The sequence below is a fragment of the Periplaneta americana genome, chromosome 14 (assembly GCF_040183065.1).
Source record: "Periplaneta americana isolate PAMFEO1 chromosome 14, P.americana_PAMFEO1_priV1, whole genome shotgun sequence".
Lineage (NCBI taxonomy): Eukaryota > Metazoa > Arthropoda > Insecta > Blattodea > Blattidae > Periplaneta > Periplaneta americana.
In genome coordinates this window covers 146,787,952-146,807,951 of record NC_091130.1, presented here as the reverse complement: position 1 = coordinate 146,807,951, position 20,000 = coordinate 146,787,952, and the positions used below count along the sequence as shown (strand labels likewise).

At 34.2% G+C, this 20,000-nt stretch overlaps 1 protein-coding gene across 1 annotated transcript in view; it reads right to left on the bottom strand.

Moving 5' to 3' along the window:
* Positions 1–20,000, bottom strand: part of Dhc93AB (Dynein heavy chain at 93AB) — a 312,580-nt gene that overhangs the window by 28,171 nt on the left and 264,409 nt on the right. The window contains exons 68-73 of the mRNA XM_069846249.1: positions 18,653–18,823; positions 11,016–11,164; positions 6,618–6,785; positions 4,234–4,366; positions 1,623–1,766; positions 1–37 (exon numbers count right to left, since the gene is read on the bottom strand). The exon at positions 1–37 is cut by the window's left edge and continues 101 nt beyond it. Of these exons, the coding sequence (XP_069702350.1) occupies positions 1–37; positions 1,623–1,766; positions 4,234–4,366; positions 6,618–6,785; positions 11,016–11,164; positions 18,653–18,823 (802 nt within the window). The remainder of the gene's footprint in view (positions 38–1,622; positions 1,767–4,233; positions 4,367–6,617; positions 6,786–11,015; positions 11,165–18,652; positions 18,824–20,000) is intronic.

Here is a 20,000-nt window from a genome sequence, read left to right as displayed (position 1 = left end):
CCAGGGATGGGAGCCACTTCTTCACCAGGTGAATATTCTGCAATACACAACAAATGTAATGAATTTTATTTTATGCTCGACCATGCCGAAATGTAGTAATATTACACCTTTAATGGACCTCATTAAAGTACACCTATTCATTAAAGTTCAGGTATTCCACCAATCAGAAAACACCATTGTAGCAATATGAAAGCGCAAGTATCGATTATTCTCGGATATGCAATCGAAAGACAACTACCGAAACGTCACGGAGGCTGGAAATCCAATACTGTCGCAGAAGGTTATGTTCTGTTACTATAATAATTAGCGTTAATTGTAAATAATATTCAAATAAATTCAAATTGTCATCTCGTTTTTCAATGTTTAAATCAATTTCAAGTTATACTTACTTACTGGCTTTTAAGGAACCCGGAGGTTCATTGCTGCCCTCACATAAGCCCGCCATCGGTCCCTATGCTGAGCAAGATTAATCCAGTCTCTACCATCATATCCCACCTCTCTCAAATCCATTTTAATATTATCCTCCCATCTACGTCTCGGCATCCCTAAAGGTCTTTTCCCCTCTGGCCTCCCAACTAACACTCTATATGCATTTCTGGATTCACCCATACGTGCTACATGTCCTGCCCATCTCAAACGTCTGGATTTAATGTTCCTAATTATGTCACGTGAAGAATACAATGCGTGCAGTTCTGCATTGTGTAACTTTCTCCATTCTCCTGTAACTGCATCCCTCTTAGCCCCAAATATTTTCCTAAGAACCTTATTCTCAAAAATCCTCAATCTCTGTTCCTCTCTCAAAGTGAGAGTCCAAGTTTCACAGCCATACAGAACAACCGGTAATATAACTGTTTTATAAATTCTAACTTTCAGATTTTTTGACAGCAGACTAGACGACATAAGCTTCTCAACCGAATAATAACAGGCATTTCCCATATTTAGCTATTCTGCGTTTAATTTCCTCCCGAGTGTCATTTATATTTGTTACTGTTGCTCCAAGATATTTGAATTTTTCCACCTCTTCGAAGGATAAATCTCCAACTTTTATAGTTCCATTTCGTACAATATTCTGATCGCGCGACATAATCATATACCTAGTCTTTTCGGGATTTACTTCCAACCCTATCTCTTTACTTGCTTCAAGTAGAATTTCCGCGTTTTCCCTTTTCGTTTGTGGATTTTCTCCTAACATATTCACGTCATTCACATATATCAAGGTTATATAAAGTTTATTTTACTCTCTAGATTATATCAAGGTCAATGACATCTGTTTCTCGGAAAAAGTCAGTACTTTCGCGTTTGTGCACATTTCACAATTTACGAGATATTGCACAAGGTCAGTTCCGCTCCTTAGTCAGATAAGAATAACATGAATACTTATGAATAATTTCAAGTTAGAAATATGGTCGAGCATAAAAAGTCGTATGAAACTTGCCTATAATGGTAATTAAGACGCTCATATGAAAATTATGAAATTCGCTCGTTTCATAAACATACTCGCGTCTTAATTACTACCATTATAGACTCGTTGCATAATGTACTATTATAAAATGTCACTCAGTTTCAACATCTGGCAACCACTCATGTTGCGATGGATAATGAGTTAGAAGGCAATCTGTTACCTGGAGCACTACCCAGTGTCCCATGCCCGCTGCGGTGTCCATCGCTTGTTCTGCCACCACTTCTTGACCCTGACCAAGAGACACGTTGTGAAAGTTGCCAGAGTCCAAGGTGAAGCCCAGCTTCTTCCCCAATTCTTCCACATCCTGCAGAAGATAGTAACGTACCTCGTTTATTGTCATATAATAATAATACGACAACTGCAACCATTGTGCTGGCAAAGCCGCGTCATAACACGTGTACATCTATTACATCTTGTTCAACTAAATGAATCGGCAATGCGTTAATACTTGCAAGTGGTGGCGGTATTTATGCAGATTCTGAAGATGGTTTGCAAAAAGGCACTTCATGCCATCTCCACCAAACAGTATTCCTCTAGAAATAACATTCCACCTCATTCATTAAAATTAATTTCATTTTCAACTTAATATAAAAAATAATGCAACAACTCGATTCACGATATGGTCAAGGACATTCAAATATATTTCTTATGTGTAGATGAAATGAGTATTTCCATCAACTATCTGTAATAAGATTAATACATAATACACAGAAATACAATTTTTAATTAATATATGTTGAACATTAAATACAGTAGTAAAAACAGCATGTTTTAAAAATAGTAGTCTACGTCACTGAAATTCTGTAGAAATATTAAACATAACAAATAATTTCTTTCAATGCCTACTGATTTACAAGTCAAATATTACAATTACCTATCGTCCTATACAATTCATTCTACAGAAATCGGCAGAAGTTAAACATTTAAAATGATAGTAACTATTTCAATATTGGTATTTGCAAAAAGCAAATATAAATTCAGAGAATGGATTTTATATCCTAGTAAAAGACGAAATTAATAAAGAACTAAATATATTTCGTTGCTATATATTATTGTTTTACTTGTGTAGTTTACTTTATGTTTAAAGTTTGATTTTTTATTGTATATGTGCAATTTATTTACACTCACTGAAATTATATGTGTGAAAGAAGAGGCCTCATGCTCTTAACTACACCAGAATGAATGAGTGAATGAATGAATGAACCAACGAACGAATGGATATATGAATGAATGAATGAATGAACGAATGAACGAATGATGGAAGCCATGAATGAACGAAGGATGATGTAAGGATTGAAGGAATGTATGAAGACATCAATGAATGAATGAATGAACCAACGGACGAATGGATATATGAATGAATGAATGAATGAATGAACGAATGATGGAAGCCATGAATGAACGAAGGATGATGTAAGGATTGGAGGAATGTATGAAGACATCAATGAATGAATGAATGAATGAACCAACGGACGAATGGATATATGAATGAATGAATGAATGAATGAACCAACGAACGAATAAATAATAAATATATATATGTATATACATATAAACAAATTAACAAAATAAATAAGTAAGCAAATAAATTAAGGAAAAAATGAAAAAAGGAAACAATGAAAAAATAAAAAATAGGAAAAGTGAGAAAAGAAAAAAATTGAAAAAAGAAAAAAAGAAAAAAAAAAGAAAAACGGAAGGAAACGAAAAACTAACCAATGAAAAAGAATAAATAAACAAATAAATAAATAAACAAATAGATATAATAGATAAATAAATAAATAATTAAATAAATAACCGAATGAATAAATAAGCAAGCAAATAAATATATACTTTAAGTAAATAAATGAAAGAATAAATAACTGAAAAATGAAAATGGAAAAATGGAAAAATGAAAACAATGAAAAATGGGAAAAAATAGAGAAAAATAAAAAAATTAAAATGAAAAGTAAGTGTTTTAGAAAATTAAAAAAAAGAGAAACAAAAAAGAAAAGAAAAACGGACAAGGAAAAAACGAAGGAACGAAAAAATGAAAAAAAATTAATAAAAATTAATAAATAAGCAAATTAATGAATGAGCAAATAAATAAATATATAAATGAGAAAATAAATAAATCAAAAATGAAAAATGGAAAAATGAAAACAATAAAAAAATGGGATAAAATAGAGAAAAGCTGAAAAAAATTTAACTCGGAAAATAAAGTAATTAAAATGAAAAAAAAAAGAAAAAAAAAAACAAAAATAAAACTGAAAAGGAAGGAAAAAAACGAAGGAACGGAAAAATGAAAAAAAAAAAAAAAAAAATGTAAGTATATTTGTATATAGATATATAAATAACGAATTAATAAACTAAATTAATAATAAATAAATAAACAAATAAAATAGTGAAATAAATAAGTTATTACTTGACCAAGGCCAGTGGAGTCCTGCAGCCCGGAGCCGTGGCGTTACTGCTCCTGCGTTCGTAATAGCGCATCGCGATAGTTCACATTACGCCCGCGACTCCACTCGTCTTGGTAGAGTAATACATGTAAATGATTTCAGTGAGTGGAAATAAATTGCATAATAATTATTGGCTTCTATTTTTAAGGTTCGAATAGCATTTGTGATTTATAAATGCAAGATTTTTTCGAACACTCCCTTCTATTCTACAATAATTTTATGATCCACAAACACGCATGGAGAAAGCAACCGCGGGAATGCTTTGAGTTCCCGCTGACGTCCCAACCTTCATCGGCAGCAATTAAAAATTAAATGTTAACTACGTAAACCTACCTTCAGAGGATTCACTCCAGGGGACAGGATGAAGAATATCGGTGTGGAAGGGCTCATTTCCTCGTATGACTTCGAAAATTCTACTGTTCTTCCTTCCACATACTTTGCACCAAGTTTTTCTTCTATAAAAGCCCTGAAATGTCCAATATTTTGTGTGTAAATACTCGTATTTTTAACGCAGTAACTCTTTTCGGAACTAAAAAAAATTACAGTCATTAATTTAACTTTGAAACAAATAGCATTATCATGAAGATGATCAGGAAAAGAAAAAGGAATTAGATTGCTCACGTCTGAGAAGAAACTGTCTACTGAAGGATGCACTGGAAGGAATGGTGAATGGAAGAAAGGTTTGGGCAGAAGAAGATATCAGATGATAAACTACTTTAAGAAATATGGATCATATGCGGCATCAAAGAGGAGGGCAGAAAATAGGAAAGATTGGGAAATGCTGGATCTGCAGTGAATGACCTGCCCTTGGGTAGAAAACTATGAATGAACCATGAAGATATCTACACTTCAGTCGGCCTCGGTAGCGTAGTTGGTATAGCGCTGGCCTTCTATGATCAAGGTTGCGGGTTCGATCCCGGCTCAGGTTGATGGCATTTAAGTGTGTCTAAATGCGACAGGCTCATGTCAGTAGATTTACCGGCATGTATAAGAACTCCTACGCGACAAACTTCTGGCACACCGGCGACGCTGATACAACCTCTTCAGTTGCGAGCGTCGTTAAATAAAACATGATTTAAATTTTTTTCTAGACTTCAGTATGAACCGAAGAGAAGACTTTAAAGGAAAAGAATCCAAAGTGACGACTTTGACAAAGAAAATCCAAATTGACCGCTTTGAGAAAATAGACCTCAAGAACGATGGCTTTAAGATAATCTATCCAAAAGGGCTGTAACAAGGAAGTAAAGCGTTTTCGGACGAATGTTCAAAGAATATTTTTACATCCTCTATATGATAGGAATACGAGGCCTGTCTAAAAAGTATCCGACCTTTAGCCAGAAAAAATATTTCAAATACCTGACGGGGTTGGGACCCTAATCCCCTTCAAAGTAGGCCCCTTGTGCTTGCACACACTTAGCCCACAGATCCTTCCACTGCCGGAAACACCTCTGGATGTCTTCTTTTGGAATGGTGTTCAGCTCCGTCGTCGCGTTCCGCATTATCTCTTCTCTACTCTCAAAACGGGATCCTTTCAGTGGTGTCTTTAATTTTGGAAACAACCAGAAGTCGCAAGGAGCCAGGTCTGGAGAGTAGGGAGGTTGGCGAACGGTTGTAATTCCATGTTTGGCCAAGAAAGTGTGGATCAATTGGGATGAATGTGCGGGGGCGTTGTCGTGATGCAAGTGCCAGTTGTTCGTCGTCCACATGTCTGGTCTTTTGCGCCAAACTGAATCACGGAGTCGCCGGAGAACATCGTGATAGTACTCCTTTGTCACCGTTTGTCCTTCCGATGCGTATTCGTGATGCACAATTCCACGCACATCAAAGAAAACAGTCAGCATCACCTTGATTTTGCTTCGCACCTGCCGCGCTTTCTTTGGCCTTGGAGACTCGGGATGCTTCCATTGCGATGACTGTCTTTTTATTTCTGGGTCGTACCCGTACACCCATGACTCATCTCAGTTATCACGGTGTTCAGAAATCCAGGATCAGTGTTGGTGGTGTCCAGAAGGTCCTGTGCAATGTCACGACGGAGGTCTTTTTGTTCCGGGGACAACAACTTGGGCACGAATTTCGCAGCCACTCGGTTCATGTTCAAATCATCACGCAAGATTGCATGTGCAGAATCTTTACTCACTCCAACCTCTTCGGCACCCTCCCGCACGGTCAAACGACGATCTGCCATCACCAAATTTCGCACCCTCTCAACAACAGCTGCACTCCGAGCAGTTTGGGGCCTGCCACAACGCTGCTCACTCTCCGCTGATGTGCGGCCATCTTTGAATCGGTTGAACCACTCCTTAATTTGTGTTACACCCATCGCATCTTCCCCAAACACCTGCTGAATCTTACGAATTGTTTGACTTTGAGAATCACCAAGCTTTTGACAAAATTTGATGCAGTATCTTTGCTCAATTCGTTCAGTTATCTTGCGAGAAAACTAAATCCGACAAACACTTAGTACAGCACCTTACTTGGCGACCACCAGCCAGTGACTGGCACAAGCGAATGCGGTGAAAAAATTCAAGCATGCGCATTACGGTTCCTCCTTCCACCGTGCACAGTGGCGCCGCCTTAGAATCAATACTTTGCGCGGGAAAATTTAAGGTCGGATACTTTTTAGACAGGCCTCGTATAACCCTAAAGTTTTGACATACATTTTAATTACACCCTGTAGCTATAAAATTACAGCTTCGAAGTAACTTGTGAGAACTTACGCGATGGCGTAATTCATCCTGTCAGGTCGCAATGCCCTCATCATGCACAGCCTCTGCAGGGGCGTCTTATTCTTCCACTCCTGAGGGAACTTCTCTCTCTCTGGACAGTCGCACTCAACAAGTTTCTTCCAGCGTTTAGGCGAAGTCTCTATGTCTCTGTCTAGGTTCCTGTAACCATCACAATTGAAATTACAAAAAAACAATAGTCTAGATCAGCCATTTTCAACAGGTGTGCGGCCGAGGTCGATGGCTTAAATGCGACAGGCTCATGTCAGTAGATTCACTGGCATGTAAAAGAACTCCTGCGGGACAAAATTCCGGTACAACGGCGACGCTGATAGGCTATAACCCCGGCTATTGCGAGCGTCGTTAAATAAAAGACAGTTTAATTCAACCGGTGTGCCGATAATGATTCCGTGGTGTGACGAGAGAAAATTAAAATATTAAAAGTTATTGCAGTAAGTATCTAAAGCCAATGCCTGGATTTTTAATAAGTCTGGACTATCTACATCTGAATGGATAACCTGCCTTAAAATGAATGCCAATTTAGCAGCAGTTAGAGGAGTACCTGGTCGCTCTTTGGACGGATCCCGGTGTAGACATGGCTGCCCGGAGACTGAAACCCTTGCCCACGTCCAAGGTCAGTGTAACAGAGGTTTACTTCTCCGAAATGCCAGATACCATCATGTTCGATCCTTAATTGCAACTGCTTTGAAAAAAAAAGTCTTGGACAGTAGAAGAGGAAGTCTTTTGCCTTGCTACTAATGGCTCCTCTAGACGTATTGACATCATAGCGTATTCCCAGACTACCAAGAAAGGATATATAATTGATCCTACCATAAGGATTGAAACGGGGAGTAGCCAGCCGGAGGATGTCAATCAAGAAAAGATCAACATTTATCTGCCAACAGTTGATTACTTCAAAGCAAAATACCAGCTTGAAGACATTGATGTGATTGGTCTTCTTATTGGAGCTCGTGGTGTGATTCCCAATTTCTTTGAACGCTTCAGGAAGACTTTTGAATTACCACAGACACTTACTACTGACATCATAACTTCAGTTTTGAAACGCTCTTGCCAAATTCTGAGTCATCATATTCACTTTGCTTAATTTCTCTCTCTTCACTTTGTAATTCATATATGTTTATTTTAATTTTCTTTCTACAAAATTTATGTAAACATTTAATATTGTAAAATTCATGTAGGAGAGTACACTGAGTCCTTCTGGGCTACCTCCAATGGGAGGCAGTTCACAATTTAAAAATTGGAAAGGTAGAAGTGGAAAAGTAGTAAAAAAAGTGAGTCCACAACTTTCAGGGAACTTTATTTTTTTTATTTATTTTTTTATTTTTTTTTATTTTTTTTCGCCACTTGTTTTGTTTCCTGTGAGGGTGTGTTCCTGTGGTATAGTGTAGAGTCAAAGAGTGTGTGTGTTTTGAAGTTGAGTTGTGTGTTCAGAATTTCGTTGGGATGTGTTTTTTGTGTGTATATTTCATATTGTTCTACTGTGTTAGTTCTGGCGTTTTTGGTTGGATGTGTAATATTTCCATGTCTGTGGTGATGTCTCTGTGGGTGTGATTAGCATTTGGTATGTGTTCTGCATATGTGGAGGTGTTTTGTAATTTTGTTATGGCTGTGACGTGTTCTTTGTAACCTGTTTGAAACGATTTGCCTGTTTGTCCAATGTAGAAGTTATTGCAGGTGTTACAGTTGAGTTTGTATACGCCTGTGTGGTTGTATTTGTTTGTTTGTGTTGTTTGTGTGTTGAGATGCTTTTGTAGAGTGTTATTTGTTCTGTATGGGATGTTGTAATTTAATTTCTTGAATGTAGGCAGTAATTATCTGCGTTTTTTTTTTTTTTTCGTATGTTAGTGTGATGTATTTTTGTGTTCTTGTGTTTGTGATGTATATAATTTAAAAATTGCTTGTGACAACAATGTTTAACGGAAAACTGTGTAACGTCTTCAGAGATTTCAACCCACAGAAATTTAAACTACATTCTAGTGAATATTAGGATTAGATATTTGCTTAGGTTATAATATAGCATACATTTCATGAAACTTATTAATAGAAATATAAGATTGTATTTTAGGATTTAATTTCAACTCATTCCATTTCATTCATTCATGTGTATAACTTAAAAAACTTTGTATAGATTTGCTGAATATATAGATTTGTTAAATTGTATTAATTTCATAATTGACACGTAACACTAATTCAATAGGAGACTTCATTAACCTATATCATATTATTATTATTATTATTATTATTATTATTATTAAGCGGGATGAAGTTACAGGAGAATGGAGAAAGTTACACAACACAGAACTGCACGCATTGTATTCTTCACCTGACATAATTAGGAACTTGAAATCCAGACGTTTGAGATGGGCAGGGCATGTAGCACGTATGGGCGAATCCAGAAATGCATATAGAGTGTTAGTTGGGAGACCGGAGGGAAAAAGACCTTTAGGGAGGCCGAGACGTAGATGGGAAGATAATATTAAAATGGATTTGAGGGAGGTGGGGTATGATGATAGAGACTGGCTTAATGTTGCACAGGATAGGGACCGATGGCGGGCTTATGGGAGGGCGGCAATGAACCTTCGGGTTCCTTAAAAGCCATTTGTAAGTAAGTAAGTATTATTATTATTATTATTATTAGCCAAATATTATGTATTTATAACACTAACATACCTATCTCAGGTAAAATAGGGTTCTTTGTAAAATTGGAGTATAATAAATAAATAATAAACTTTCAGGGAACGTGGCACAAGTCAACTTTCAGTGAACACAGTGTAGGTGTGCGAGCGGCAGAAAAGAGAATGACTGACGTACAGTTAGGGTTGGCAGATGAGTAAAGTTAGAATATTGTCCCAACCTTAAAAATATCGTATTTTACTTGTCTTCACGAAAAAAAACTGTACATTAAATACATTGACAAAAAATGTGATAATAACCTTATTGTATGTTTTCATATTTCTTTTTTACAAAAGAACAAATTAAGAAAACATACATAATACGATTTTGTATCGCGGGATACCTTTACCTTTTCTTTTACCTTTTTACTAATAATACTTAGTTACTTACTTACAAATGGCTTTTAAGGAATACCGATGTTCATTGCCGCCCTCACATAAGCCCGCCATCGGTCCGTATCCTGAGCAAGATTAATCCAGCCCCTAGGATCAATATCTCACCTACCTCAAATTTATTTTAATACTATTTTCCCATCTACGTCTCGGCCTTCCCAAAGGTCTTTTTCCCTCCGGCCTCCCAACTAACACTCTATATGCATTTCTAGATCCACCCATACGTGCTACATGCCCTTCGCATCTCAAACGTCTGGATTTAATGTTAATAATTATGTCAGGTGAAGAATACAATGCGTGCAGCTCTGCGTTCTGTAACTTTCTCCATTCTCCTGTAACTTCATCCCTCTTAGCCCCAAATATTTTCCTAAGTACCCTTAACCTCTGTTCCTCTCTCAAAATGAGAGTCCAAGTTTCACAACCATACAGAACAACCGGTAATATAACTGTTTTATAAATTCTAACTTTCAGATTTTTTGACAGCAGACTTGATGACAAAAGCTTCTCAACCGAAAAATAACAGAAATATCAAATATTTATTCTGCGTTTAATTTCCTCTCGAGTATCATTTATATTTGTTACTGTTGCTTCAAGTTATTTGAATTTTTACACCTCTTCAAAGGATAAATTTCCAATTATTATATTTCCATTTCGTATAATATTCTGGTCACGAGACATAATCATATACTTTGTCTTTTCGGGATTTACTTCCAAACCTATCTCTTTACTTGCTTCAAGTAAAATTGCCGTATTTTCCCTAATAATTTCTGGATTTTCTCCTAACATATTAACGTCATCCGCATAAACAAGCAGCTGATGTAACCCGTTCAATTCCAAACCTTCTCCAATATCCTTGACTCACCTAGAGCAAAGTTAAAAAAGGTGATAGTGCATCTCCTTGCTTTAGTCCATAGTGAATTGGAAAAGCATCAGACAGAAACTGGCCTATACGAACTCTGCTGTACGTTTCACTGAGACACATTTTAATTAATCGAACTAGTTTCTTGGGAATACCTATACGAAACTTCTCTCTTAAATGAGTCATATGCCTTTTTTAAATGTATGAATAATGTACTGTACCCTTATACTCCCATTTTTTTCTCCAATACCTGTCGAATACAAAAAAATCTTATCAATAATCGATCTATTCCTCCTAAAACCATACTGATGATCCCCAATAAATAATTAATCTCGATTTACTAAAAGAAAAACAGAAAACAAAAACAAACATTTGCTGGTTATCTTGTTCAGGCGAACCACTGAATTGTAAATATAAAACCTTAGATTGTGTAGTTAAGTTATGTACCTAAATTCATCCTTTGCGGACAAACTGCGAATGCCGCCCCAGCTGCTGTTGGACAGAAAGTCCACCGGGCTGATCACGTGAGGCTGAATGGGGAACCGCAGCAGGAAATCCAGTTCAGTCGCTACGATCTCCTCGTTCATAAGAAGGATCTGCAGGAAAATCATGTTTAAGGCATTCAGAAACTATTTTGTATTTTACTTACGGCTATCACATAGGCTACATATCAGCAAACAAAGCTGATCTCATTTAAATTCATATTATTACACCTTTCAATGATTTATTTGCTAGAAAAATATTTACAAACTTTACTAGTAATAACTTTCAAATATAACTTACATTTATTACATTCATTAGAAAATAAACAAGTGAAGAAACCTCATGCGGATACACGCACATTATTTTACTTAAGGCTCTCTCTACCACGTACACCTTAAACATACAACGGTCATCTGATAGTTTTTATTTTGGGGTAATTTCAAGGGAGAAATTGTTCCGGGGCCGGGTATCGATCCCGGGACCCTTCGCTTAGTTCACGAATATTCTACTGACTGAGCTACCCTGGGAACTATACACGACACAGTTACCGTTCTCCCCTTTATATCCACACAACTCAAACAGGCTGATAAGACTCCGGAAACCCAACTTCATTGGGAGCTTCTATCTGAAAGCCAGATTTGCATAACAATTTTTGTTGCAATACACGAGTACTGTTACAGCCTTCAATGATTTATTCGATAAACGTATTTACAAACTTCAGTTCTGCAGTAAATAGTAAAATAACTTCAAAATATAACCACAGTCTAGTTTCTAGTATATACAGTCACGAAGCTTGAGTTGATGAGGGTACTAGGAACAATAGATTGTGCCAGTACTGTTTCACATTGTATGTGATGAGGCGATAGCAGCGATCCTAGTGGTTAGCAACTATCTGTGGATGCATATTCCCTACGTATTGAGCTTCGTGACTGTAAGGTTGTGATATAACTTACATTTATTACATTCATATTAAAAAAAAATACACAAACGGAAAAACACATGCACACACACACAAAAAGTGTTTAGTAAACTCTACGGAGAGAACTTTCACTGAGGAAGTAAAAATTTTTCTTCATATGGTATTTAAATCAATAATTTATAAGGTGTGTATGACTGGAAATAGGTTTCGATTAGTATCGAGGCGTTTGAAAATTGTCATGAAGTAACGGCGATTTTCTACTTCAATTTTAGACAATGATGTCTCATGACAAAAATTACATTACTAACGAAGGTCCAGTTTATTGGGATGCCTTGTAAGGTGCTTATACACGGTGGATTTCGTCTTAATCGATAAAATTGAACCCTAGGCACAAAGTCTGTTTCATTAAATCTATGAACGACTGAAATAAGGCTTCAGTTTTAACAATTTTGTCGCTTTTCAAGTTGATATATAGGGTGCATCTTCCGGTTTAGCTAGCTTCCTTAACGATTTCGTAGGAACCTATTCTAGCCTCTACCCTACGACATCTGAAAGCAAGAAAGAAAGAAAGAAAGAAAGAAAGAAAGAAAGAAAGAAAGAAAGAAAGAAAGAAAGAAAGAAAGAAAGAAAGAGAGAGAGGAGGGAGGGAGGGAGGGAGGAAGGAAGGAAGAAAGAAAGAAAGAAAGAAAGAAACAAACAAACAAACAAAGAAACAAACAAATAAATAAATACATAAATATATAAATAAAAACTAATAAATAAATAAAGAAGTAAATAAATAAATAGAGAAAAAAAGAAAGAAATAAGGAAAGAAATAAATAAAGAAAGAAATAAGGAAAGCAATAATAAAGAAAGAAAGGAATGAATGAAGAAAGAAATAAATAAGGATAGAAAGAAGTAAATAAAGAAAGAAATAAGGAAAGAAAGAAATAAAAAAGGTATAGGAAATAAATAAATAAAGAAATAAGGAAAGAAAGAAATAAAGAAAGAAATAAAGAAAGAAATAAGGAAATAAATAAATAAATATTGAAAGAAATAAATAAAGAAAGCAATAAGGAAAGAAATAAATAAAGAAAGAAAGAAGGAAAGAAAGAAAGAAAGGATGAAAAAAGAAAGAAAAAAAATAAGTAAGTAAATAAATAAATAAGTAAATGTATAAATAAATGAATACATAAATAAGTAAACAAGTGAATAAATAAATAACTAAATAAGTAAATAAATAAAGAAATGAGTGAACGAATGAATGAATAAATTGAATAAACTAAATAAATAAAATAAATAAATAAAATAGATTAATTAAATAACAAATAAATAATTAAATGAATAAATAAATAAATAATAAAATAATTGAATAAAATAAAATAAATAAATAAAATAATTTAATAAATAATAAAATAAATGAATAAAATAAATAAATAAAATAATTTAATAAATAAATAATAAAATAAATCAATAAAATAAAATAAATCAATCAATAAAATTAAATAAATAAATAAAATAAATAAATGAATAATAATTACGGTAAAGATAAAGTGAACCCCATGACAGACTAGATCGGCCCAGAGGATGGTGAGAGTTTAAGACTCCCATATTTAGAGACAATCGGCACTTAATTGCAGTAGGGATCTCAGTGCTACGTGCCCGCCGCCTTTACCATCAAGGAAATGCCCCTGTACTCTTTCTGTTACAGGATAAGTAATTATACATAAATGAAGCCTCGTTGTTGTAATACAGGGCGTCTAGAGATAGAGTGGACCAAGGCGGCCTTGGACTGGGCGAAAGTTGCCGCATCTACTGCCAGATTTACATGTAAATAGCCGGCAATGTCTGCACTGTATTACCGCGAACTAAACCAATGACCAATGCCATTTACCTCAGCGAATTCCGTTTATTGACGAACTAGCCGTACCCGTGCGCTCCGCTGCACCCGTTAGAAATAAATATAAAGTAATTACATAATTAAAATAGGACGTTTGATCCAGGGAACATTCGTGTTTGATAGAAGGATAAATCGTTTAATATGTTACTTAATTTAAATTGCATCCAAATAATTAAAATGCGATCATTTTGGTCCAGAGACACTCATTTGGTGTAATGACAATTCCTTTAACATGTTTCTAATTTATATTAAATGCAACCATAGTTTAATGAACATTGACATCATTTAGATTTAATGTGTATACTTTATTTTACTTGTTATAGGTTTCCATTGAATTATGGTAATAACTTAATTTTAACCCTTGTTTTCTACGTCTTCAGTAAATGGCGTTTGCCCCACTATGGTTCTGAACCCTCCAAATAACTTAAATAACTTAAATTATATTATATTATATTATATTATATTATATTATATTATATTATATTATATTATATTATATTATATTATATTATATTACATTATATCAGAAGTTACTGTAATGACATTATAGCATTATGTCCATCTAGAGAAACTACACTTTCCAATGGTGAAATAATAATTAATTACACAAATCGGTTAATTTAGCTTCCGATATTACTTCATACAAACACAGAAACATTCTCTGTAGGCTATCTTTCATAGCTTTCGATTGTTGCTGTCCAAGGCCCCTTATAGACGAAGTCATTTGTTTTTTATTTCATTGTACGGCCTTAGATGGCAGTTATTTTAATTTTAAATTCATTTATCTCATTAAATATCAGTCCTATCAAAATTTTTCAAGTAATAAAACTTACCGAAAATTATTTTTGAAGAAACTTTTGTTATGTAACATATTTCACAAAAATCAATACTAAGCGAGATATTTCGATTTATTTAATTCAGGCCCCCTTACAACCCCCCTTTTAAAGAACGTATTTTGAATGCCATATAGCCTAAAATCTAAGTTACAACGAACATAATTTATATTCCAATTTTCATCGAAATCCGTTCATCCATTATCGCGTGAAAAGGTAACAAACATACAGACAGACAGACAGACATGCAAACAAAAATTTCAAAAAAGCGATTTTCGGTTTCAGGGTGGTTAATTATATATGTTAGGATCAATTATTTTGGAAAATCGAAAATTACCAGAAAAATTTCGGTTACAGATTTATTATTAGTATAGATATTCTATAGGGTGTCTCTAAATTAGACGGACAAAATTAGGGAGCAGATAACCTTCGTGGAAGCATATTTTGTTAAGGAACTCATGGGCTGCGACGGTTCGTTTCATTGCAAGAAAGTAGGAACGGATAATCATTCTTTTCAGTCCAAGAGGGGTGTGTCATTACGACTACACTCGGTTTATTTAAGTCCGGAGCCCAGTATCATTTGGTATCGATTACAACATGTTTATTTACTTCCATTGGTACGACCTCTTACTTTCCGTGCATTCGTCTACTTGGTTTAGTACTTGTACTGCACTCATTCTGTTGTAATGTTCAGTACAGTTTAATGCGTCGTTGGTTTCGATTTTCTGTACTTTTTTTTTTGGATTAACACACAGAATCACGTGACACAGAATCGCTTGTTATTTGCACATACCTACTTACTTTATCCCGACCTGTAATTCCTTCTTGCACTGAAACGAAGCGTCGCAGTACATGGGTTCCTTATTAAAATATGCTTCCACGAGGGTTATTTTTTTTATTTTTTATTTATTTATTTAGTTTTTTTTTAAGTTTATTGTCGAAGGCATAATAGGGTAAACATTGGTAATTTCGTGGCAGTGGTTATTTCGTGATACTTTTTCTTTGCTCTTTTGTGAACTAACCAATGGTGTTACGAGATCCAAATTTCCGCCAAGGAATTGCGTATTTTATCCAGTTTCCAGAAACATACAGCTAAGCTTTGTGTGACTATTGTAGTTGCTTCAGTGAGCTTTTATGTTTGGAGAGAGCAAGTTTGCGTCGACTTCTCAGTCATACAAATTTTGTGGATGTTTGTAATTACATTACAGGCTTATTACTAAAGGTAAGCATATGATATTTGGCACAAAGATTTATTGTATCTTCATGAAATTTTAGGAAATGTTTTTGGAATTTTAGATACATCTGTAGTCACCATACAGGCTTAGCTTAACTGATAGAAATTTTAGCTGTTTGAGGCGAAATTGTGTTGAACATTAAGTGTTACAATTTTTAAAATAGTATAAAATGGATTACAATAGGAATTTTAGAAATCTGAAGACAAGATGTGATAACAAAAAAGAAAACGGAGACGCAATGGGTTCAGTGTAGCTTCTGTTCGATTTGTTATCATGCTAAGTGTCAATGATAAGTGCTAGAAGACTTACTTGCAAGAATTGTGACAGAAGATGGAACATGACTCCACCATTTTGGACCGGAGACAGAGGCAGACAATGGAGTGGCATCATGCAAATTCACCAAAGAAATAGAAATTCAAAAGTACACCTTCGGCAGGAAACGTTATGGCTACTGTGTTTTTCGATTCAGAAGGACTCTTGCTTGTGGACATCATGCCACACGGAACCACCATTAATTCTGACGGGTATGTTGCAACTCTCAAGAAATTCAAGTTCGACTGAGTCGTGTTCGACGACATCGGGAGAAGCAGGATGTTCTGCTATTGCACGACAACGCACAGCCATATGTCAGTCACAAGACCACAGACCAGATCAGACAATTCGGATAGACAACACTGAAACAAACGCCTTACAGTCCTGAACTGGCACCGTGCGATTACCATCTCTTTGGTAAACTGAAGGATCCCTTCGCGGAACGAGGTTAGAAGATGACTCCGTTGTGCACGCTGCTAAAGAGTGGCTCAGACGTGTTCCAGACTTTTACCGAGCTGGTCTACAGGCCCTCGTTCCTAGGTTACGTAAGGCAGTTGAAAGGGACAGGGATTATGTGGAAAAGTGACATTTTGTTCCTTAAGGATGCATCTACATTCTGTAAAAATAGCAAAGCTGTAGGATAAAAATATAATTTTTAAACAAACGTTATGCATTACTTTTGGAGTTACCCTAGTAATATAGGCTATAGTAAAGTCCGTAATAAAAGTGTTCACCCTTTCAGGGCAAAGAAGATCCCTTTTCAATTTCAATTTTTACTTTGATTTCATTCTTATTATGTGTTGATATGTATTTATATGTTTTCTTGCTATGAATATTAGACGGAATTACTATGTTTGAAGTCTTGTAACAATAAATGAGAATTTCATTTGACTTTAATGAATTTTTCCACAATTCTATTACCTCTCACGAAATTATCAATGCAATATCACGAAATTACCAAGGTTATCACGAAATAACCAACCTTTCAGCTCAAGTTGTTAAAGTGGTTTTTGGCACATATTCAAGAACGTATCCAATCTTTTATGTCTGCAGATTTGTACAGCAAATTATCGTCTTTTAGATGAAAAAATCGGAATAAGGATATATTTACGCATTTGCATTTTAAATTAGTTTTCATGAAATTATCACGAAATTACCAATGTTTACCCTATATGCATAGACATGGTCAAATATATACAATTACAATTTAATTTAAAATAAGTCAAATATAAAAAAACATTATTCATTTCAAGGGCCCATGCGTGCAACCTCAAGACTGTAGGGACACAATTTTATTAATTTCGTTTTTATATAATTCCTAAATTCGAGAGAATTTTTTGTATATTTGATGTCATCAGGCAAAGTATTGCAGATTTTGATACCAAAGACCATAATTATAGGTTCTACTAGTGTTTGTAAGCTGGTGTGCTGGAATAGTTAAACTATTTTTGTTACGAGTATCGTAGGTATGGAAGTCACAATTTTGATGAAAATCAGACAGATTTTTATAAATTAGTTGTAAAACATTAAAAATATATAAACCATAAACATTAAGAATATTATATTGTAAAAAATTTTCCCTACAAGAGGTTCTACTGTCAACGCCTGCTATGCATCTCGCAATACGCTTTTGAGCAATAAATATATCATTAAGCTTGGTTCCAGATCCCCAAAAACAAATACCATATGAAAGCCTTGACTCGACGTGTGCGAAATAATAAGACATTAATACATCGTGATTTATTATCGTCCTCAAAATTCAGATTTGATAACAAATGCTATTGAGTTTAGAAATTAAACTTGTGCAATGGGGTCTCCAAGACAAACAATCATCAAATGTAACGCCCAAGAATTTAGTAGTTTCCCATTTACATAAGTATTGGTCTTGAATATAAATATTAATGTCATTCAAATTTTTCTTTTGAGAATTGTGAAAGTGAATATATCCGGTCTTATTAACATTTAAGTGAAGCAAATTGCTATCAAACCATGTTTTGAGATCTTTTATCAGATCACAACAGGTTGTCTCTAAATCCAGTTCATTTCCATCTTTGACAATAACAGAAGTATCATCAGCATACATACACATAAAATGATTTCTTACATACATGGGTAAATCGTTTACATATAAAAGAAACAATACAGGGCCCAGAACAGAGCCCTGAGGAACACCCACATCAATATGTATATTCTTGGATCTATATTTATGTACAAAATTATTTATTTTATGATCCTTATGTAGTATTTCCACATACTGATATCTGCTCGCTAATTTTGTCGGTCTAATTTAGAGACACCCTGTATATTCTAGTATATTAAAACTGTTATCATGTATAGTGACGCTCTATGAGTATCCGAATTAACAGGTCATTACTCTCATATCACAGAAGATATAACGTTGAAGATTATACATTTCTGGTTACCTGGAACGCCATCTGAGAAGAGAAGATGAGCTTGTCCCGTTCAAACAGCCCTCGAGATGTGTACATGAAGACAGAGTACGTGATGCAGTCTATCAAATTCACTACACGGGCCCCTACATCCGCTGCAGGCACCGCCTTCTCTATTGCCTTCTGGAAGACCACGCTGAATGCCTGAAAATAAAAACTATATTTAAGTAACTTTCTATGAAACAATTATTTTCCTTTTCTTTAACTGCTCGATTTCCTCCAGAGGTGCGTAAGTAAGTTCTTTTCGTTGGTATGGCGTGATGTAGCATTTTGATTCGCATTCAGATTGTAACAGCCAGAGCAGGTGTAGTGCGCTATTGGGGGTGGAAAGGCACTCCAGTGGGATTCCACCGGAACTTCAAAAGGGAAGAGGATGGTTTCAATATGGTGGAAAACCAGTGGATTTTAAAAAATCTTTAAAATAATTTTTTGACATCTGAAAAATATATTATATAAAATTTAATTCGAATTTATGACCTTATGAGCTGCTGTGACGTCATTTTAAAGTTGTGGTGCACAGGGTTTTTAAAGACGTTAAACTCTGATTGCACTTTCCAGTTACAGTAGTTTAGTTTTTGTATATCTTGATTACATACTTTTATCGCTTAAGATTTTTTTTACAGAAACAACTTTTCTCTGTCAATATTAAAGAAAGTTGGTGAATGAATGAATGAATGAATTAATTAATTAATTAAATAAACAGATAGACACAGACAGACAAATAAACAAATTAATTAAATGAAAATAATAAATAAAAAATAAAACAATTAAATAAATTAAACAAACAATTAACTAAATATATTTATAAATAAATAAATAAATTTATAAATAAATAATTAAATAAATAAATAAGTCAATAAGTTAGTAATTACCGGTAAATAAATAAATAATTAAAACAGTAGATAAGTAAGCAAGTGAATAAGTTAATAAATATGTAAATAAATAAATAAAGAAATAAGTAATTAATCAAATAAAGAAATACAATAGATAAAGAAACAATGAAATAAAGATATGAAGAAATAAATAAATAGGTAAATAATAAATAAATAAATAAATAAAATAGATAAAGAAACAATGAAACAAAGAAATGAAGAAATAATTAAATAAATAGATAAATAAATAAAATAAAATAAATAAATTAAATTAATCAATTAACATTAAATAAATAAATAAATAATTAAGTAAGTTATTAAGCAAGTAAGTGAATAAGTTAATAAATATGTACATAAATAAATAAAGAAATAATTAAATAATCAAGTAATGAAATAAAATAGATAAAGATATAATGAAACAAAGAAATGCAGAAATAAATAGATAAATA